Consider the following 24,362-nt stretch of genomic DNA (forward strand, 5'->3'; position numbering starts at 1 on the left):
TTGTGCTGTCCCCAACATCCCTGCAACTCACACACCGCACATAACATTATCCTCCACCACAATAACATGCAGTTACCTACACATGGCAGATGCCGCCCACCCTCATCGGAGGGTCTGCCTTACAAGCCGGCTAGAAACAGCCACATGAAGTTATTATTACTACCTCATAATCTGCAGGCCTTCAGGCTGAGCAGCGGTCGCTTGGTAGGCAAAGGACTGTTAGGGCTGTAGTGCCATGTGGATTTTGTTTAATGAATAGTGTCCACAGTGTCTGTTTTATATCTTGATCAATTGTGAAAGTTTTATGACTGATGAAGGCTCAAGGAGCCAAAACATGAACCCATTGTATAAAATAATCTAAGACATTATTATTAAATTATAGATGTATTGAATAGGTGGACACATAGATTCTTTTTCTTTTGATCATTATAGTCAATACAGTACCTGAGAAATTAATTTCATCAGTTGTAAAATTATAGCACAGTATATGGAACATACTAAATGAGCTATCAGAATAACTGAGATAGAAGAAGATATTCAGAGAATGAAGAATAATTGATATCGTTTGAGCTTACCTTCAATTTCTAGATCTGGAGGCATGACATTACCAGTTTCACTCATCTGCCCAATATGGAATATCCACATCCCTGGAACTCCTGTGTTAGACCACCTGTTCAAAAATTAGTATCCTCTTATTCAGAAACACTGGTGAACATTAAATGTGCAACTCTTTGAAACACAAGTACAATCAAAGTCATATTCATTACATAAGGGGCATTCCAAAAGTTAGTTTACAAGATGTTTATGATTTGTAAATCTATGTCTGTGAGTTTTCTAATGCCCAGACACTTGGAAAAGAGTCCATTTACTGTGATCATCCTCATTTATTTGCGCATGCCATCTCCTTGCTTCAGAGGCAAAGATCATTACACAGGTATATGTGTTTCTGTACTCATTGTGATGACTGCCTGTTGTGTGGTGTGTAGTTTGTGATGATCATGAGATAAGAAGAGAGTGAAACCTGGTGGCAGTGCATAGCCTACTCTGTCAAATAACACCAAGGTTTAACAGTGTCATATGGTCCCACTCCATATGAACACTGACAAGTTTGGAATTGAACCCAGGCTTTTGACACACAATCTAGTGAGTAGGAATTATATGCCACCACATCTGGACTGTAAAGACTTGATGCCTTACTGGTCATGGCCACCAGGTGGACTTCATCTGTACATGAGATGCTAGACAGTCATGAGTTATTAATTTCATTATAGGTCCATATTGATGGTATAACAGTCACAATTATAGATTGAGATTTCTCACCTAATCAAGAATTGATATCTTAAAATGTAAGTATTCACATTAAAAATACATTAATACAGTACTGATTTCAATCTCCTAGAGATCATCTTAATCTGAAAAACATTAACATTAACAAGAACATTAAAAAGATAAAACAACAAATATATCAATGTAATACATTACTTATTCTAAGACAATGTACAGTTTTTTATATTAAAGATAAAATGTGCGTGATGACATATTAAAAAGAGTAATATTTCATGTGAGCTACCACAGAATATAGAAACAGAGCATATGTTTGAAGGAGGTGTATTCAAACTTAGCAGACTGCGTGCCAAGACCACGATTTCTACTGCCTGGATTATGGAACTCTAGTATGCAGATGACAATGTTGTTCTGGCCAGCTCAGAAGAAGATCTACAGACCATCCTAAATACTTTCACAAAAGCATACAAGAGCAATGGTCTAAGTCTCAACATCCAAAAGACACAGATCCTACATCGGTCTGCACCCAAAGCCAATGCTACTGCTCCTACCATTACAGTCCATAACAAGATCTTGCAGAACATCCAAAACTTTGCTTACCTTGGTAGTCATCTCTTATCAAATGCTAATATAGATGCTGAAATTCAATATTGTCTGAATTGTGCTACTACACCATTCGGTCGTCTATGGCAAAGGATCTTTGATAACTGTAACATCAGTACTCAGACAAAACTTCATGTATACTAGGCTATTGTAATACCAACACTCCTTTACGGGTGCAAAACTTTGACCACTTACAGGAGGCACATAAAGTGCCTGGAGAAAAATATCATCAGCGCTGTCTGAGGAGGATCCTTAGGGTTAAATGGCAAGATCACCGAACTAACGTCAGTATCTTGGAAGAAGACTGTACCATCAGCATTGAGGCTATGATCATGAAAAATTGACTTCATTGGACAGGTCGTGTCATTCATATGCCTGATTTTTGCCTCCTGAAGCAAATTATGTATTCAACTGAAGGTTGGCTGCTGACACCACGGTGGACAACCAAAAGGATTCAGGGAGGTATTAAAGTCAGACATGAAGAAATGCCACATCAACACCACTAACTGGGAAACAAAAGCAGCTAACCACCTGATGTGAAGTCATCTTATCCACCAAGGTTCTAAGAACTTCAAACAATAACGCTGGAAATTTGAAACTGAGAATAGAATTGCTCGGGAAGAGTGGGCATTCCTCAGGATGAATAACCCTCAACAACTGGATCTCAATGCTGGCAATGTTTGCCATCACCATGGAAGAATTTGTGGCTCGAGCGCTGGTCTTCACAGTCACCTAAGAACTCGCAGAATCACCATTAACATCTGAGGTAGACAATCATACTCGTCAGCAAGTGATAGCCTATCATCATCATCATTCTGATACTTTAATTTTTTTTAAATAATAGATCTTCTTTCACTTTGAGATGGGTCAGTTGTAAATGGGTAATCCAATTTCTTTGTAGTGTGAATAAAATTGGTTAAAACATGTCCATTTAAAAACCAATGCTTCTCAGTTTGGAGCTGAGTCTAGTGCCTTATTGGTATATTAATTCTTGCCAGTTGTTATTATGTGGTTGAAATGGGTGAGAACATCCTTTGCTGTTATTTATTTATTTATCGTATGATGAATCTATGTACACACATGCATATAGTTTAGGATAAATGTGCGTAGTCACAAGTCCGTATAATACTATAACTCTAGGTCTAGCATTTTGACCCAATCAACTGCTTCATCCGATGTGCAGTGAATGTCCATCAGCGTTCCTTTGAAAGCTCAAATTGGGCAGTCAGCAACAATGTGGTGGATTGACTGAGAAGAGACACCACAATCACAATCTGCAGAGCTAGTCCAACCCCATTTGCACAACAGATAACCACATCTGCCTTGTCCAGTTCTTATTCGATTGATGATTCTCCACTGTCGTCTTGGAAGATCAAATCCTTGTACTCGTTTGGAAGGATTCTCAACTAGATGTTATAATTATGAACTGTTGGTGGTGAACCACATAACAGATTGGGATGTTCTCCCAGTGTCGGGCTGGCTGTTTGTGCTCTTGTTGGAAGCGTGCATGTGCGGACGTGGAAGAAGACCTATTATTTAAATTAAAAATATAAGAACAGTATAGGTAAGGAGAACTATTGACATGAATTTTACTATTTTTAATGTGTCATCACACACATTTGATCATTATTATAAAAAATTGTACAATGTCTTAGAATAAGTACTGTATTAAACTAAAGTATTTGTTGTTTTATCTTTTTAATGTTCTTGTTAATGTTCTTCAGCTGAAGATGATCTCTAAGAGATTGAAACCAGTACTGTACTAATGTATTTCTAATGTGAATACATAATGTTGATTAGGTCAGAAATCTCAGTCTATGATCCTGACTATTATTGCAACAGTGGCAAAACTTTGTTTATGTTTCCATACCGATTGATAACTTGGTGACCAAAGCCAGTCGACTGGAGAAGTGATCCTAGCAAGAAGTTCATGCTGTTATTTGGTTTCTCAGCATGAAGAATGTGGTTCTAGCTGCAGAAGTTTAACTGTTGATGGAAGTCTATGGACAAAGTTTTGTGAGTTACCAGAGTGTGGAAAAATGGTGCTCCAAATTTCGGTCAGAGATTTTGGATCATCTGCCATATAGTCATGATCTAGCACCAAGCGATTTTCATCTCTTTCTGGCTATGAAAGTACAATTAGCACATGTGTTCTTGAGCCCTCGGCTCCCTAGTGCCATATAGGCAGAACTCGGTAAATTTCCTAATTGGAACTGACAACTTCAACTGTGATAGTCACTACAGCAGTAGAAGCAGCACAGAATATTGTCTGAGTTTGTAGGTAGATTACTGCAAGCAAAGATATAGGTCTATTACATTTTCATTAATTTATTCTCGACTCTCCATTATCACAGTAGCTATTAAAGAACTGAATTAGTGCTGAGTAAGATAACCGATTTAAAAGACTTAACTACTCTGAGCAACAACCCCATTAAATTAAAATTCAATAATATTGTTAGGTGACCAAATGTCCCAGCAGCTTTCTTTTTACAAATTTTACATGTTTGACGGTTCATAGAAAAGCATAAAATGGCAGAGGTTTTGCTAGGCCCATCACAGGAGAAACGCTGTATTAGTTACCATTGATGCTTTCATGGCCCATACTTATAGACATGACATATAGGCTTTTTGGGCTTATGCCGTTATTGACATGGCATAAGCCCAAAAATCCTATATCATGTCTGTACTGTATCAGTTAATAGTTGCCAACAACCTCTACAGAAAATTTATGCTGTTATATATATATATATATATATATATATATATCGTATGGTTGTACAAATACACAAATAATCAAATGGAAATATCAAAATTTGACAACCATTCCAGAGCACAGGGCGTCACTTGGTGTAGAGTCTTCACACCACTGTCAAATGCACGAAGTGGGCACTCCTGAACAATGTGTTGAATGGTTTGGCCCTCCACTCCACAGTCACAGGCAGTAGATGTACAGAAAGCCCATTTCTGTAAGGTGTGAGCACACCTCCCTTGACCCATTCTAATGCGGTTCAGCTTTGACCAGGTTTAGCGTGGTAGTTGGAATCCCTCTACCTTCTTTGTAGGATCTTCAACCAGATGAGCATTGTTGAGTGGATGTTCGTTCCAATGTTGTTGCCACTTGGAGGTCATGTCAAAAGAATTGATACCTTCTGAATCAACCCAGGGTGGCTTGCGTGATTTCAAACGTGTTGTTGGTGGATCTTGCAGGGCATCATACAACGGAGAGTTCTTATGAGAGGTGATCTTCTTGAGCAAGCTTACCTTAGCTGCTTTCCTCCTCAGACCTTGCAGAGCACTCTTGAGCCAAGTTTCTTAGATAACTTGATGCACTGTTATTTGAATGCCAAGGACCGATCCAGAGTGATTCCAAGATATATTGGATTGTAGTTATGAGGTACTTTGATTCCATCAAAAGTCACATGTAGCTTCCTTTGGGCTTCTTTATTATTTAGATGGAATGCAGTAACCTCAGTCTTGTTTGGGATTGGTTGAAGTTTCCAATTGTGGAAGTACTCACTCAGTTTCACCAGATCACTAGTTAGAACATTCTCACAGTTCATGAAATCTTTACTTTGGATAATCAATGCTAGGTTGTCTGCATGCTGGATTTTCATGGAATCTTTGTGAGGCATATCATGGATATATAAGCTAAATAAAATGGGGGCCAGAACTGATCCCTGAGTTAGGCCAATGTTTAGAATCCTCCACCTGCTAGCTTGCCCATTCAGGAACACCTTAAAGTGCCTGTCAGACAGCATTTTGTTCATTAAAAGTGCCAACTTTTGACATGGGATGATTTCAATAAAATTGGACATGAAGCCCTCCCTCCATACAGTGTCATAAGCTGCTGTAAGATCCACAAAAACTGCAGCTGATTTTAGACCTCATTGAAATCCAGCTTCTATTACAGTTGTCAATGTTAAGAACTGGTCACAGCAACTCCAATGTTTCCTAAAGCCACCTTGTTTGATCGGGGTGATTTGATCAATGGCCTCTTGAAATGCGATTTAGAATAAGCCTTTCTAGTAGCTTATAGGTCATGCTGAGTAGTGCTGTTGTCATAATAGCAACTGCACAGTGTCACACAGTCATTCGCCTTCCTCCATATAATTGTGATTTGAATGCCATGGAACTGGTTTGGGAAAAAATAAAGAGATTTTTAGATAACACATCACGGGAGATTTGACAGCTGCAAATGTATGAAAGCACACTGTCTATGTAATCTCTTCTGTCATTGGCATGGATAAGGAGGGGTACTGAAAACACATCTAATAACTTGAAGACCGAGCTCGATAGCTGCAGTCGCTTAAGTGCGGCCAGTATCCAGTATTCGGGAGATAGTAGGTTCGAACCCCACTGTCGGCAGCCCTGAAAATGGTTTTCCGTGGTTTCCCATTTTCACACCAGGCAAATGCTGGGGCTGTACCTTAATTAAGGCCATGGCCGCTTCCTTCCCACTCCTAGCCATTTCCTGTCCCATCGTCGCAATAAGACCTATCTGTGTCGGTGTGACGTAAAGCAACTAACAAAAAAAAAAAAACTTGAAGACAATTATTGGAGGTGCTATGGTGTTAAAAATTAAATAATTGAAAAGGAGGTTCAACCTATTCAATACTTAAAAGAAGGATATGCAGTAATCACATTCCTATTTAAATGGGACCGGTTTCGACCTTAGTCCAGGTCATCATCAGCCGTAAAAAGAAGTACAATGTTTATGAATATTGGAGGTCAGTTTCACACTTTGATAGGCACAAAGACACGACACCACATTCTGTCATGCACAAAGTCACAACACTATCAACTAATATACTAAGATCAAAAATAACTAGAAGTCGCAGACGAATAAATTTGTAGTAGAAAGCCGCCAGCTCCTGGTGATCAGCGCGGCACATTCAAGGTCATGCGCTGCGGTCGAACGCCAAAGTAGAGTGGAGAATGTTTTGAAGGTCTAGAATTTGTCACGGTTGCGGGAAGTTAAGTACGTATATAAAAATATACGACGCAAATCAGTATAATTGAGTGAGTACTTGTACTCCTGCTAAGTTCTTGGAAAACAGTTGACTTGAAAAAACAATTGTAGAGAGAAGAAAAAATGTAGTAAAAAGCGCAATATCGGAAAACAAATGAAAACTTATATGCACAGTGCGCTATTTTTTAAATGAAAAATTTTTAGGTTATGATTGAAGTAGTCGAAGTTGGCGCAAGACAAGAGTTAAAATTTGAAAGAGGAGAACTGAAATGAAGGTCGTGGTTTTTTTTTTTTTTTTTTTTTTTTTTTTAGAAGGAAGAATAAATTAAACGAGGAAGAGTGATAGTGAAATAAGAGAAAGAATAAAAGAAATTGAAGTTAGATGATAATCAGGAAGGATAAGATAGGGAAATGAAGGAGGGGTAGTTTAGGGTGGGTTAGGAGGGTGGGTTATTGGAGGTAGAAAATGTGGGTGGGAACTATGTAAGGCATGGAAAATAGAATTGGGGTTTTGGAATTTGGAATTTTTGAGAAGAAGAATTAGGAAGTAAAAAAGGATATTGGTTTTTTTCAGAAATGTCGTTTAAATTGAAATTAGGGTTGAAGTACTGGTCAAGGTGGATAAAGCAATTTTCAGTAATGTTTAAGAGGGGGCCTTTGTTAATGATTTTAAGTATATTTAAGGCATTGTCAATACTGGTGAAACTATGCTTGGAGTCTTGTATGTGCTGTCCTATGGCAGAGAATCTGTTGTATTTAATGGCGTTGACATGTTCAGAGTACCTGATATTGAAGTTGCGGCCAGTTTGTCCGACGTAGGAGGAATTGCAGTTGTTGCATTTAAATCTGTATACACCAGATTTAGAAAAAGCATTAGACTTATTTAGAGATTTAGAGTTGTGTAAGATATCAAGACTTCTATTGTTAGTTCTAAAAGAAATTTTCATATTATGTTTTTTAAAAATATTAGTTATTTTATAAGCATCCTGAGTGAAAGTGAGGGTGGAAAAAGCAGTTGGTTTAATTGTGTCTTTAGATAAAGTGGTTTTTGGACGCAATTAAACCAACTGCTTTTTCCACCTTCACTTTCACTCAGGATGCTTATAAAATAACTAATATTTTTAAAAAACATAATATGAAAATTTCTTTTAGAACTAACAATAGAAGTCTTGATATCTTATACAACTCTAAATCTCTAAATAAGTCTAATGCTTTTTCTAAATCTGGTGTATACAGATTTAAATGCAACAACTGCAATTCCTCCTACGTCGGACAAACTGGCCGCAACTTCAATATCAGGTACTCTGAACATGTCAACGCTATTAAATACAACAGATTCTCTGCCATAGGACAGCACATACAAGACTCCAAGCATAGTTTCACCAGTATTGACAATGACTTAAATATACTTAAAATCATTAACAAAGGCCCCCCTCTTAAACATTACTGAAAATTGCTTTATCCACCTTGACCAGTACTTCAACCCTAATTTCAATTTAAACGACATTTCTGAAAAAACCCAATATCCTTTTTGACTTCCTAATTCTTCTTCTCAAAAATTCCAAATTCCAAAACCCCAATTCTATTTTCCATGCCTTACATAGTTCCCACCCACATTTTCTACCTCCAATAACCCACCCTCCTAACCCACCCTAAACTACCCCTCCTTCATTTCCCTATCTTATCCTTCCTGATTATCATCTAACTTCAATTTCTTTTATTCTTTCTCTTATTTCACTATCACTCTTCCTCGTTTAATTTATTCTTCCTTCTAAAAAAAAAAAAAAAAAAAAAAAAAGCCACGACTTTCATTTCAGTTCTCCTCTTTCAAATTTTAACTCTTGTCTTGCGCCAACTTCGACTACTTCAATCATAACCTAAAAATTTTTCATTTAAAAAATGCATATAAGTTTTCATTTGTTTTCCGATATTGCGCTTTTTACTACATTTTTTCTTCTCTCTACAATTGTGTTTTCAAGTCAACTGTTTTCCAAGAACTTAGCAGGAGTACAAGTACTCACTCAATTATACTGATTTGCGTCGTATATTTTTATATACGTACTTAACTTCCCGCAACTGTGACAAATTCTAGACCTTCAAAACATTCTCCACTCTACTTTGGCGTTCGACCGCAGCGCATGACCTTGAATGTGCCGCGCTGATCACCAGGAGCTGGCGGCTTTCTACTACAAATTTATTCGTCTGCGACTTCTAGTTATTTTTGATCTTAGTATATTAGTTGATAGTGTTGTGACTTTGTGCATGACAGAATGTGGTGTCGTGTCTTTGTGCCTATCAAAGTGTGAAACTGACCTCCAATATTCATAAACATTGTACTTCTTTTTACGGCTGATGATGACCTGGACTAAGGTCGAAACTGGTCCCATTTAAATAGGAATGTGATTACTGCATTTCCTTCTTTTAAGTATTGAATAGGTTGAACCTCCTTTTCAATTATTTAATTTTTAACATCAATAATTTCAATACGGAACAATGAAGTTTTTATCTTTAGGTGCTATGGTGTCATGGGAATTGCTATGGATGGAATAGTTATCAAAATGTCAGAAAGTAGGAGTGATGAGTATTCCTCTGTAACTTACAATCGGATAGTAGTGAATGATTTGCAAGTTAAAATGCTCCATACAAACTGCTATAATTAGTACGTATGTCACAAATGGGGGTTTATGAACATATATTCTGAATCCATAATCATCATCATCATCATCATCATCATCATCATCATCATCATCAGCATCATCATCATCTGCAGTTTCCAGCTGTTGGCCGGGTCTGCTTTGAATCCCTAATTTTGTACGTCAATATGACGAACATTGCTACTGTTGGTTCCATTGCCAGTTTGTTAGATGCACTGCAGGAAGAGAAGCAGAACTAGTGCAATCCACTGCTCCTGCAGCCCACAGCCCATGCTGTAAGAGCTCAAGAAAATGTGCACTGGTAGTACATTACTGCGGGAGCACAAATTTGAAAGTAATGATGTCAGAACAGTGGTGAAATGTTGGCTCATTGGTCAGGATTCATTTTATGAGAGTGACATTGATAAACTTGTTCCACTGTTAGACAAATGTCTCATTTATCATGAAGACTATGTGAAAAAATAATGAAACATAGCGAAGAACACAATGATAGTATGTTATATGCAAACTGTTCCATAAAATACATTGTTAACTTTCTTCTGGGATGTCTACCAAACATATTTATTATATTTTTCTGAATGAACACCTAATGAGGTCGCCACCACCCTATCATTTGCAGATATGAACAACACGGCATGTTGCTAATTGTTGTATTTTCATAAACCCATTAACCGTAAGTTGCATGAAAACTGAGATCTTGGGAAGATGAAAGCTGCAGGCAAAGAGGTACTGACAACATTGCACTATTAAAAGTTATTTTTAAATTCACCAGCCACAAAACATAAAATTTAAAAAAGAACAATCACTTCTTTTAAGTTTTTCTATCTGTTATACATGAGATACAGATTTATAAAAAATATTAGAACATACTTCAAAATGAAAACAGTTTATTAATAACAGAATGACAAATTTTGTTCCATATGAACATCCTCAGATCCTATCAAACTGCTTTTATAACATGTCTGCCTGGCAGTAGCGTTGCGTGCTCAAAATTTTTGGGTGTTCACACAGAGCTGACAGTAGATTAAAAAAATCCAATGTATAGGTCTAAGTTGCTCCTCAGTCAGTCAATATGTTAACAGGAGCTCAATTAGCCGTTGCCTACGTTATAATACAAGGCCTGGAAATAGAGCCCGTAAAACGCTATGGAAGTGGTTACACTGAAGTTCAATGGCGGGCCGCTAGGATCGCTATCTTGCCCCCTGTCTACCAGGCTCATGCCTTTAAACATGTTCATTAACTGAGTTGGTTGTGAATGTATTATGTATTTGTCTGATGTTAAGCATTCGCAGTTCCAGTCATGGTTTATTCACGAGAAATTAAAGGTAGTGGAATTTTGTTTCACAAGTTTCCTGTGAATGTTCAATGTTCGAAACATTATACAGAGGAAGTATTACGCATGAGATACGACTTCAAGCTGATCGAAGTAGGCCTCTGTTCCCAAGTTTTGATCTGAGTTACGTCATAAGAATCGGGCGATCCCAAAATTTGTCACTGGACTTTTTTAAAACTATGCTACCGTGACCGGCAATCATTTGAGAGGCATCTTCAAACTCAGAAATCTTAAATTAGGAAACCAACGAGGAAAATAATTTGCCCAACAAATTTCACGAAAATGAATGTAGCAAGAGCTAAAAATATTGTATTTTCCCCTGAAACAATCTCTGGTTTGTAAAGTATGGAGGTGGTTTTGTCCCGAGAGCATAAAATACGGTTTAAAATAAGTCATTTGTTTTATGGAGCATTTTATTAAATTGTTCAATGCGCATAACGTCTGCAACACCTCACAAGGGACATATTCAGGAACGAGAACAAACGAGCATCTTTTAACCGGGCGAGTTGGTCGTACGGTTAGGGGCACGCGGCTGTGAGCTTGCATCCAGAAGATAGTGGGTTCAAATCCCACTGTCGGCAGCCCTGAAGGTGGTTTTCCATGGTTTCCCATTTTGACACCAGGCAAATGCTGGGGCTGTACCTTAATTAAGGCCACGGCCACTTCCTTCTAACTCCTAGGCCTTTCCTATCCCATCATCGCCATAATACCTATCTGTGTCAGTGCGATGTAAAGTCACTAGCAAAAAAAAAAAAAAAAAAAAAAAAAAAAGCATCTTTTAGTACTGAAGATGAACTCCTCAGTTGGTTAATTAATGATATCCTGTCATATATTAAGAAACTTAAAATGCATTCAGAGAAAGTAAAAAAGATTCATGAGAGAAATGTATCAGGCATAGATCTTGACTACCCAATCCACTGTGGCCTGCGTAAAATACCTCATAAGTATACATTTGCATTATGCATTGATGAGGAACCTAACGAGTTATGACATCGAGCTTTTCTTCAGCTACCTAAGACGCCAAGCGGAATACAATGACATTATGGTTCATGTGGCAAAAGAACAAACAGACTGTAAAGGCTGTTTAGAAGATATCTGTTCTCCAGCTACTCAAAGTCCAACTTTGTGTCTTATTCATCTTCAAGATCGAGGAGCCCTCAGATACCAAAAATCATCGTCTGTGGCACTTCTGCAGTGAACGACGAAATTTGTCACCTCCGCTACGCAGTACTTGCCCCGAAGAGAGTTACTAAAAGGTGTATGTTTATTTTTTTGAAAGACATGTTCAACAGTGAAATTAAGTGTGGAAAGTGTAAAGGCGACAAACCACCTCTTTTTCTACTATGAACATTTCTGAGACCTCTGTTAGACAACATTGCTTTGAGCCACTCAAGTAGTAGAGAGAAAGTTTTGAAACTTGATAAGAAGCCCCTCAGAAGGAAAGTTTTGAAACTTCAGTGACATATCCACGCCAATGCAGCACCGCTCTATAAATAAAGTACTGTCAAAACTCGCAAAAATATTCAGTTCTTTTTATTTAGGATATACTTTACTTATTGATGTATACGGCCATGCGAATACAAGGGGGCAAGACTGCGATCCTAGCGGCTGAATGGTGAACTAGGAAGCAACCCGTTTCCACGAGTGCATTTCAAGGCCTTGTATTATAGCATAGGCAACGCAATTAGCCTATACTGTGTCACCTTTGGTTCATTAAGCAATATTATGTTACTTGTGCGACTGTCAAGAGCGCTCTGCGATTAGTCAATTAACCACTCCAGGGTAACAGCTCTATGCATTAACCACTACCATGGACCACACGATACATGTTGCCATCATTGGGATTTAAAAATAAGTTTTAGAGAAGGCACTGGAAGCAGGTCAGCAGTCTGTAATCCACTGCTTGCTTGATATGAAACAGCCATCAGGTGCATATCAAGCAAGCAGTGCTATGATCACACAGTAAACGGTGATCATTTTCCCCATACCCAAAACATTACCCCTACAAGCTCTAGCTATGCAATATGCCAAAGTTTGTAGTTCAAAACAGGGTTGTGATTGGCTGGCATGGTGCAAGATTCAAATGGAAACGGAAAGTGAATCAGCACTTACAGCGTTCTCAACGTAAAGAAATCTTGTTCTCATCATACAATATCGTGTAAATTTCAAGAGTTTTGGGATTACCAGGTTGTTAACGTGCTCATGTGATCCTTAAGACGAGACAACCCTCCCACCCGGTGACCATAATCTTTAAGGGATGCAATTCTTTTGCAATGATTGTATAACCTGTAAGTTTTCCAGTCTGTTGAGCAAAAGAAAAGAGTAGTACGTACATGACAAATAAAACAAATCATATATAGAGAGATATACAAGCATGAAAATGAACACAATGATAAGTCAGTGTGAGAAGAGGGAGAAATAGAAAGACGAGAGACACACACACAAAAAGAAATCTGTATACTCTGCCATCTTCAAATAGACAGGCTATCTCCTCATCAAAGGTGGGCATCAAAACTCTCTGAGGGGTAATGAAATGAAATGGCATATGGCTTTTAGTGCCGGGATTGTCCGAGGACATGTTTGGCTTGTCAGTTGCAGATCTTTTGAATTGACACCTGTAGGTGACCTGCGTGTCATGATGAGGATGAAATGATGATGAAGACCACACAATACAGTAGAATTCCATTAGTCCAGCATCCAACAGTCTGGAACGCCCGATGGTCCGGCACCACTCCAGGATTTTTTAAAGTTATTATCTCTTAATAATGATCTCTCCTAAACAATTCTATGCATTATTTGTCGAAACTATTGGAAGTGTATTTTTTATTATTTCAAAGTTAACAGTGCAAATGTATCTGATACAATCCAGGTGTTATGCACTGACTTACTTAAATATCTCTATCTCTGGAAATATTCAGTCTGGAAGGCTGTGTGCTACACTGAGTACTGGAAAGCCACATGATTTAAAAAAAAAAAAAAAAAAAAAAAAAAAAAAAAAAAAAAAAAAAAAAAAAAATGTATGGGCCATGTTCAAGAATGAATGGGAACATGCCTTCAAAAATTGAAGCGGACAGAAGGAAAAAGAGAAGTTGTAGATCGAAAGACTCTAAATGGTAAAGGAAGACTTACAGATAAAAACATCGATGAACTTCGGCATATTATGGAATAGCAATAAGAAACAACACAATTGAAAAGAGGAGTGTGTTATTAAACTAATGATTCTTCTGATCAATATTTTACTGCAAAACGTCGTGTTACAGCTGTTTTCACAGTACGCCTTAACCTATATCGTAGTAAGAGGTACCGCCCGATAGTCCGGCATTTTCGGTAATTCGGCACCGGGCCGGTCCCGATCGTGCCAGACTATCGGACTTCTTCTGTACAGCCAGTCCTCATGTCAGCGAAATTAACCAATTAACCCGACCCTGCCGGCACCCCTGTAACCATTTAGCCACGGAGAGGGGTCATCTTGACAGATCAACAGTCGTGATGCAGGTAGTGTGTTTTCACTGTTTATCCTTGTCTCCTCTATTTGTTACTCCCTCACTGATCTTTCACTGTGTTCATCCTATTATTTATTCATTTTCATGTTTGTATCTCTCTAAATAAGACTTGTTTTGTGTTTTCAGTTATGTGTTAGTGTTTTCTTATGTTCACCAGACTGGAAAACTTGCAGGTTATACACTCATTTACAACAAAAATTGCACACCATGAAAGAATCATACAAGTATTATGGAGGTTATAAATAAGTTACAAGGTTGTGAGCAACTGCAAAATTACCTTGATAATGTTGTGAGATGGACAGCAGGCTGCTATGATGATAAACAGGGTTAAAAGTCAGATTGTGAGTTTCACAAATAGGAAAAGTTCCTTTGGAGATCACTGTAAGTATCTAGGTGTTAATATAAGGAAAGATCTTCATTGAGGTAATCACATGAATATGATTGTAAATAAAGGGTACAGATCTCTGCACATAGTTATGAGGGTATTTAAGGGTTGTAGTAAAGATGTAAAGGAGAGGGCATATACTGTAAGTCTCTGGTAAGACCCCAACTAGAGTATGGTTCCAGTGTCTAGGACCTTCACCAGGATTACTTGAGTCAAGAACTGGTAAAAAACCAAAGAAAAGCAGCTCGATTTCCGACAAAAGAGTAGCGTTACAAAAATGTTGCAAAGTTTGGGCTGGAAAGACTGGGGAGAAAGGAGACGAGATGCTCGACTAAGTGCTTTGTATTACTAAGTTTGCACAAGGAGTATTTTATTACGCCACCTATTCAATACAATTTATTCCGCTGTTGTGTAGTCAAATGTATATAGAAATTACCAGATGTTTTAAGGTACATGTTTCGCCCCTCTTTTTATAGAGCATCATCAGCCTTATTTAATCCTTTGAACAAAACTGTAAACCTTATTAAATTTACATAAACTGTGTTGAAGAACTTTTAATAGTATTCATTATAATTTACATTTCAAAGATATTAGATAAAACATATGTACACATATTGAATTCACTTTTAAAATTAAAATGTTCGTCTAAAAGAATTTTGCGTCACATTATTTCTTAAAAGTAATTCATGTCTGACTCTGAAATGGATCCTTTTCATAAGAAGCTTGAACAATATGTAACGTTTGGGGACCAGTGAATAGGAATAGTATGATAAAATATATATGTTGAGGTTGAGATCTGTTGTTAAAACCATAAGGGTTAAAATATGTGGTAAATTGAAGGTGATACAGGTTAAGTTATCTTAATATGTTGGGTAAAAGCCATAGTATGATGATAAGTGCTAGTTGACATGGAAATGTTGGCCAAAATCGCTGCTAACACTATTCATGAGAGTGAGTGATAGGTCCATTGACAATCTCATGAAAACGGAATGTCCCTTGAAGATGTAGACATTCGTGGAAAAGAATGTGGTCATGCTGTAATGAAACAGAAAGTGAACTTGATGGCATGTGTCCATTTACATGCCCCTGTGATGGCTGAGTATATAATGTAATTTATTGATTTTACAATTTTTATTGGTCTTTTCTTTTGGTCTGTGTTGACTTTTACCTAACTCTCTCACTACACTATACAACAGGAGATAAGTGTCAATACTATATAAAAAACTGTTTAATACATATTATTTTTCTTAAATTTTTATAACTGTTAGGTTCTTCATTCTGCTGAAACTAATTTTGAGCAATAAATCTATAAACTACCTGAAAAATAAAACATATGGTAATTGTATTATATTTTGAAAAGAAACAACTTAATTAAAGTAGAATGACATGTTTTGGTCTTAAAAGAACATCATCAGATTCTATCAAATCACACTAAGAACTAATATTTGATTTAATGATCCACCCAGTCAATACACTTCACTTTACACTGATGATGTTTTTTTACGAACGAAACATGTCATTCTACTTTAATTAAGTTGTTTCTTTTTTCAAATATAATACAATTATCATATGTGTTTCTTTTTCAGATAGTTATAGATTTATTACTCAAATTCAGTTTTGGCAGGCTGAAAAATCCTAACAGATAAAAAGTCAAAACTGAAAAGAAATAGCTTCAGATATTACAAACAAAAACAACCCCACGTATTATCTAATCGTACATGTTTGGAGAACATGTTTTTGCATGTGATAATCAAGTCCTCAAGATTTTTAAGAATTTTTTTTACACCAGGCGATTTGACCATGCTGTTAGGGGTGTGTAGCTGTGTGCTTGCATCTGGGAGATAGTGGGTTCGAACCCCACTGTCAGCAGCCCTAAAGATGGTTTTCTGTGATTTCCATAATATTCCATTTTCACAGTAGGCAAATGCTGGGGCATTACCTTAATTAAGGCAACGGCCACTTCCTTCCCATTCCCAGACCTTTCGTATCCCATCATCGCCATAAGACCTATCTGTGTCAGTGCAACGTAAACCAAATTATAAAAAATGAAATATTATTCGCTGATGAAACTGTGTTCTCGAAACATGTACAGTTAGATAATATGTTTTAAACATTTTTTTTGTATAGTACTGACAAGGCAGACTCATATCATCTCCTGTTTTTTAGTGTAGTGAGATTGTTGTATAATGTAAGTCGACATTGAAGACCGTGACCTCCATCTTAACAAATCACTTGGTTTAGCCATAAGGTTCTATACCTACTCACTTGTCCAGGTACTGTATCTGATCTGTCCCTGAACCCTTCAGTGTGTACATTCGACCATCTCCAGACACTAGTCCAGCTTGAGCACGAGCGTCCGGCAGTCCTGATTCATGGCCGGAACCTTGTATCCACTGTATGCCATCCTCTGCATATAGGAGCTCCACATAGGAATCTGAGCCATCTGATATGATCACAGCTTGAAAGCTATTTGCCTGTTAATGAAAAGAAATATGATAATTTCTTACTGTTGTATCCCAAAAAGAGTAATTTCAGAAATATAAAACACATCTAACTTTATTACTGAAAACAAGTCAATCTGCACATTGATGACTTTAAAAGAATGACCTACATATGAACTGAAGAAATACACACACTAGAATCTTGGATATTTACAATTGAAGATTGAAACAAATTACAAGTCTGTCCGAACCACACTATTCACAATAGACATAACTTGAAAGATCACCGTGAAAATTACAAGTCTGTAGAATATTATTTATACACAATATGTACAACTCGAAGAAATTACAAGTCTGTCAGGAGATTACTTATTCCAACATGTGCGGGGAAGTCTGGCATGTATGAAGAGAGTATGCATTCACTAAGAAGTCGAACTTAGTAGAAATAGAACAGAGTCTCTGATAAGCAAGTGTACAGCCTAAATAAGGTCCCTATATCTCATGTTCCTCATAATCACCATTGCAGATTCAAGTCGTTCTGATCCTCTCTCAGCGAAAGTCTTCTTATATACCCAGCCGCAGTGGTGACATGTCTACTGACTCACGCGCTGATTTATAGGGTCCAGCATACCTTGTTGATCTCCTTCTTCTGGGTGCTTCGGGCTCTTCCTGAAGGTCTTTTCCCATTAAGAGATCTCTTGTATAGATCTACTGGTGCACTGTTATCATGCCTAGGCCATCTATGACAGTTAATGGTGACACTGTTGAGGATCCAACCAGCCTCTGGGCTGAGGGCTGAACATACACAGGACGTATGGCTTTATTTCATTTTAAAATTAACAGTATTTGTAAGTTGTGTTTGTGGTACGTGTATTATTTCACATTTTCAGACAGCGACTAGACATCATCAAATTGTAATTTGAGAAAGTTAATGTCTTACGCATACCTATTATCTAGATTTTGAAAGGTCAATTTTGTTAGAAAAAAAATCCTAGTTTTGTTCAGAAATGACCTGGCAACCCTACATGCAGTTCTGAAAAGTTAAATTGAATTGTGAAGGACTGATCAACAGAGATGATATCTATTTACTAGTCTAGCCTAAAAGCAGTATGCAGTAGGATAACTCACCTTATCTGAGCCTCTGTCAAAGTAGCCTACATCATCCCACGTTGCAATGAAGAGACTCTTCGGTGTAAAGTCTTGTCCTGCTGAGAAAGCATCACGGATATTTATTGCAGCTCGGTCCAGTAGTTGAGGATCCTGCGTCTCCCTATATCCAACAAATAAGAGTCTCTCTGAGGATCCAGTAAGAATTATTATTTTAACTACTCTATAATAGTCAGTGAATCATAAAAAGTCCACTATAATTAATTCCAGTGTCATGTGCTGGATTCCAAGCTTTTTCAGGATTTCCTATATATGTTTGGATATACTGCCTCTGCTTCAGGATAGCAAACCTATCATGGATCAGTTTTCTGGGCAAATGTTATGTCTCCCACTCATATGAGATGCATGGCTCATAAATGCTCTTCTTTTCCTGGTCAACTTCATTGTCCATCACTACTTCTGCTCATTCCTCTTCCATCCTTCCCATTACTAATACCACTACGTCCCATCCTTTTCCCCTATTGATAACCTCTCTCACCATCCCTCCCACCCCTGATTCCCTGAATCTCCAGCCTACATCTATTCAGTTGTCTGCCGAGGGACCTTCCACCGCTCCTCCTACGAACGTTGTACGTTCACCGCCACCTGAACGTTCTTCCACCTACAGCTGTGTTATTCGTGGTGTGGATCCAAGCATGACGCCTGCAGCCATTGTCAAGAACTTCACCAGGCAGGTCTCCCTGTACGACGAGCTTCTCGCATCTACAATGCCCACGATCCAACGTTCCTGGTGCGCCTCCAACTTCAGACTCCCAACGACATCCAGCGCCTCATCACTCAGGGACTCTACCTCTACGGTCGCCATCTTTGGGTCGAACCCTCTTATTCACTTCCACAACCCTTACACCGTCCTCCCTCACCCCGCAGTCGTCCCCGGCCTGTCCCTCCTCCTCGCTCACCATGTCCACATCTACGATCTTCTACAGTTTCACCCCCGCCAAACTACTTTCCCCAACCATCACCTTATCTTGCCCTCCTCCACCTTCTCCTCACTTCCCTAGTTAACTTCTCCTCTTTCTACCACATCCTAGCTTCCCATCTTCTCCCTTGCACCTTCGTCTAACTCTTCACTCATCTCTGTTTTTGAATGTACATGACACTGTATCTCTTTCAATAAAGTTTCATCTGTATTGTACTCCTTAGCACAGAAGCCATTCCTTCACATCTCCTTTTTCTTTATCTCCATTTACCCATCTCCTTCATCCCACATTTCTCCACTTCCGCGTCACCTCTCCTGGCCTGAGAGAGGGTGTTACCCTCTAGGTGGCCCACCCTACCCCTTCAGGGTGGGGAATGAAAGCATTAATAGTAGTAGTAGTTCATTGTCCTGGGATAAGTCTTTTTCAGACCTACGCCCTGTTATTAAATATCTAAATAGATGCTTCATTTCAAATAACTGAAAGCAATATTTCTAATCCACATGGAGTCATAGGTGCTACAGATCAACATCAAGAATAACAGCTATCCGAGTCTGCTGGTGGATAGCAAAAATATCTGCTCTTCTGTTAGACCCTGTTGAAGAGATACAGGATGCTTTTTCATAAACTCTAAAGTTTATAAATCTTTCACAGCAGATACTAAGGTTGCTCTCACTCTGTGATGACAGGCGTTCCTCAGCAATTCTCCTTTGTGCCAGTATCATAACATATGACGAAGAATTTCATTTTCACCACAGTGTTCGTACCTGCCCATCTGTTTCTCCCTACTGTCACCTGATGCATACATCTATTTTCACAATGAGTTTTCTCCTAATAACAGACTGAGGAAGCTATGCACTGTCATTAAATATCTAAATAGGTGCTTCATTTCAAACTACTGAAAACCATATTTCTAATCCACATGGAATTATAGTTGCTACAGGTCAACATTCCAGGTTTAACTTGTAATAGTAATACCACTACAATAACAGATAATAATCTCAAAAGCATCCATTACAAAAAACTGTTGGCAAAACCCTTACAAAATTTTGTGAACCTCCAGGGATTCACCAAACAGAGTTTGGGAAGCAATGCTCTTAACTTATGCAAGACATTGTAAGAAAAAAATATTGCCCCTAAGTTATGGCATCGATGATACCAAGTTAATGGTACAGATAACTTCAGAATAAAAAGGCATGCCAGGCTGATTTATTGAATCATACATCTTTTACCTGTAGTAAACAGTTCCTCTTTCCCGGGTATCCACATTGGTATAGAGTGGAGCAATAACTGGGTAATCCAAGGGGAACTGAATGTTGAAGAAGACTGGTATGTCTGTGAGAAAAGATAGCAACCCATTGGTGTTCACCTGAAACAGAACACAGAAAGAAACTAATTCAGAATCATTCAAATGCTTTCTCCAAACAAACTTTAAAGTGCAAGATCATCAACCTATATACGGTATATAGAGTGATTCATTTAATTTGGATAGTTTCCAAAATTACTTCATTTCCATCTGATAAGAGATCAATCAATCAATCAATCAATCAATCAATCAATCTGCATTTAGGGCAGTTCCCCAGGTGGCAGATTCCCTATCAATTTTTTTACCTCATATTTACGTTTATTTATAACTAGCTGATGTACCCGTGCTTCGCTAATTCTACATTGTATAGAATGCTTGATTAAGTTGAAAACGGAACAGTATCTCACTTTTCATGAACTGCACTGTTATTATGCTGCCATTCAAATTATGCCAAGTTTCAGAACTGGAAGGATCCAGCCAAAAACAGTGCTGAATACTGCTCTACTGCTGTCCATAAAGTGAGCAACCTCCCCATTCCTATAACATGTTACATAGCAGGGATGAAATGAAATGTCGTATGGCTTTTAGTGCCAGGATATCCCAGGACGGGTTCGGCTCGCCAGGTGCAGGTCTTTCAATTTGACTCCCGTAGGCGACCTGCGTGTCATGATGAAGATGAAATGATGATGAAGACAACACATACACCCAGCCTCCGTGCCATTGGAATTAACCAATTAAAGTTAAAATCCCCAACCCGGCCGGGAATCGAACCCGGGACTCTCTGAACCGAAGGCCAGTATGCTGACCGTTCAGCCAACGAGTCATAGCAGGGATAGAATAGCTGGAATACTGTGATGAACCAGCACATCATAGGAAGATGCAATTGCTTTCTGAATGTGAAGAAACTCTGGAAGATTCACTTACCAACATTTGCCAACATTACGCAAGTTATCCTTTGTTAGAAAGGTCAGGGTCATAAAGGGTATGAAAATGAAAGACACCCTAGGCCTCACAAACCTAATACCGTCGGAGTATTAGTAAGTGTGGGCAATGCTCTCGCTCGAGACTGACGTTGCAGATCTCAAAACTCTCCTGAGAATCTCAAAACCGATTCTCCTGTGCTGTGATCTGTGTGTTGTTCCAGTAACTACGAGTGTAAGCTTGATAGTATATCATCATCATATGGAAAAGTGTGTGCTGATAAATTCTGTCAAAAGACTGCAAAAGTACTGCATGTTAAACTATGAGCCACTTAATACCATTCACAAATGTGAAAACAGAATGTCAGTATCTTAATTAGTTCACGAATTATTTCAGTTGGATATCATAGCTAAATAACCCTGTGTAATTTGTTAATAACTGTAGATATGATGAACACCACACATACCTGGATGCCTCGCAATTATTGTCGACCGAGTAGCTTCTTGTGATGCAGACCAGGCCAAAATGTTCTCTGTGATGATTCCCCTTCAGCGATATTATATGTTTTTAAGAACCGGATCATCCGAGAAGTATTTCTACGGACATATTTCACTTCTTTTGAACAAACAACACAATGGACTGTGTTATGTGGCATCTCTTCAAAATAATGCCACATCCACGATTTACATTGCACTTTGGACATCATCTTAAAGTTGTCGCATACAATTAGACACAACTGCACATTGTGCTGTTGTATACCAAAGTACCTAATTATGACATGAATACTCTATAACAATGTAAGGAATTATTTTCTTTGTCACCATAATGTCGGTAAACAAAACACTAGTCAAATGGATATTGAATGTGGGGTCTGATAATGATGTACACCTACAGTAGCTGTCAGTTTCTGTACTCAGCCTACTCATTCGTTGTACTTACCGCATTAAAACTTCAGTGGTGCTCACGCAACATTAGTACCAGGGTTACCGCTTGCATCGCCAATATCTATGCGTGGTATGACTGTCCTATGTTTATTTCTCGCAGACGACGTGATCGAGCGAAGCACAACGCTACCAACTACTGTACTTAGGAACTAGACCATCAGTGAGCATAGGCCTCTAGTTACCTTAGGAAGCACCATTGGTCTGCACTGGTTAGGGTAGGGCCTGGAGAAGACTGTGGTTTTCTCCTTCGTGGGGTGGGAATGCTATATGCTCCTAATCACTAATGGCAATGACGTAACAACACATTTTACGACACCCAATAGCAATATTACATGTGATAAATATAATTTTTGATCCGTATTGATGATATTTGATTGAAATAACAATAAGTTAATTTATTAATTTGACCACCCAATCAATACAATAAATCTTGTCTTTGTTGAATTACATTGACATGTTAATTAAAGTGGTACATGTTTCACCTTACATATAGGCATCAGCAGCCATGGGTTTAACCTTGAAATAAAATCAGGCACCTGATTTACATATAAATAAAATAAAACTAATTTATAAAAAGCCTAGAAGAGACTTGAAAGAGAATTAACATATGGTAAAAGACTAGTACAATGTTGGTTTTAAAGACATTGCTATGAGTGAGAAGTTTACAATTGGTGAAAGTATTTGCAATAGTGACATTGGAAGACTACTATTGTAAGTAAAATAAATAAAGCAACAGTTTGTCATAGACAAGTGGTAAAATTGCTATAAAATGATATTGACAGACTAGCGGTTAGAACTAGATAATAATGAGAATGACGATCAAAATTGTATTTTTTAAAACATAATGTTGAATAAAATAATGTTGAAAGCTGTAGTTATTTGTTTATGTAAGATGAAAGTCAGAAGTCAATACCATATGGTGATGTGGTTCACTTTGATGAAGAAGTACAAGGTTGTAGTTGAAGGTTAATATACAATGTTTCTATTGGACCTCTATGGACCATCTCATTTGATATGAAGAATATGGGTTTGTAGACATGCTGGTCGAAAAGGCAATGTGACAGTTCAATGTAGCTAATGTGTTGAATGTTGGATCAGAAGTTGAATCATTTAATGATGGTGAGAGTAACTTGTATTGTTATGAGCTAAAAGTTATTGATGACTGTCGAGCTCTTATTACATGTAACTATTAGGTGGTCAAATTAATAAATTAACTTATTGTTATTATTTCAAGCCAATAGCAATGCACGTAGCCATTCCAGCAATGGAAAATGACGTGTGCTACTCTTCATTAGGTTATAAAGGTAAATGTTCTTTTTGGGGTGAGTTGGTGAGTCTCTGGCCATGGCAATGGACACATCTCTTCTCTAAAAGGAATTCCACGTAAGTTTTGCATGCTTTATTCTACATCACTTCCTTATAAAACTTGCATGAGTACGACTGAATTTTACCTTTACCACTATATACAATGCCAGAATGCATATACTTTATAATTATGTTATACTGCATCAAAATTGACTTTGATGGGAATTAAAGAAATGAACAGACTAATCGCTTGTTGACATGTATTTACAGAATGGGGAAGGTCCGTGGTTGGCTATTCACATACTTGGCACGAACAACATTCAATCTATCTACCTGTAGACCTACGACATGCTGCTTACTGCACAATGCGACGACAATGTTCTCAAAATCTCTCGAAGTTTCTCATGAGAAATAGTGCCTGCAGTAGTCTCGAGAAATCTCAAGACCCCGTCTCAGACTGCCCGTAACTACTGGCAGTTGTCCATCCATGCTCCCAAGATGGGAGCTGATGGGTCCCCTTTAAGTTGCCTCTTACAATACGCAGGGGTATTTACTTTCTTACAAATTTTAATTTATTCTTCCACCTAATAATACATAGTTCATATCATTGAATAGTACTAGTTTTGGATG

At 38.0% G+C, this 24,362-nt stretch overlaps 1 protein-coding gene across 4 annotated transcripts in view; it reads right to left on the bottom strand.

Annotated features, from left to right (window-relative positions):
* Ndg (Nidogen) overlaps positions 1-24,362 on the bottom strand; it is a 224,135-nt gene that overhangs the window by 129,631 nt on the left and 70,142 nt on the right. For all 4 annotated transcript variants that reach the window (XM_067153764.2, XM_067153761.2, XM_067153763.2 and 1 more), the window contains exons 3-6: positions 20,489-20,625; positions 18,301-18,442; positions 16,997-17,205; positions 576-670 (exon numbers count right to left, since the gene is read on the bottom strand). In XM_067153764.2, coding sequence (XP_067009865.1) covers positions 576-670; positions 16,997-17,205; positions 18,301-18,442; positions 20,489-20,625 — 583 coding nt within the window. The remainder of the gene's footprint in view (positions 1-575; positions 671-16,996; positions 17,206-18,300; positions 18,443-20,488; positions 20,626-24,362) is intronic.

This window comes from Anabrus simplex, chromosome 9 (genome assembly GCF_040414725.1).
Source record: "Anabrus simplex isolate iqAnaSimp1 chromosome 9, ASM4041472v1, whole genome shotgun sequence".
In the NCBI taxonomy this organism is placed as follows: Eukaryota; Metazoa; Arthropoda; class Insecta; order Orthoptera; family Tettigoniidae; genus Anabrus; species Anabrus simplex.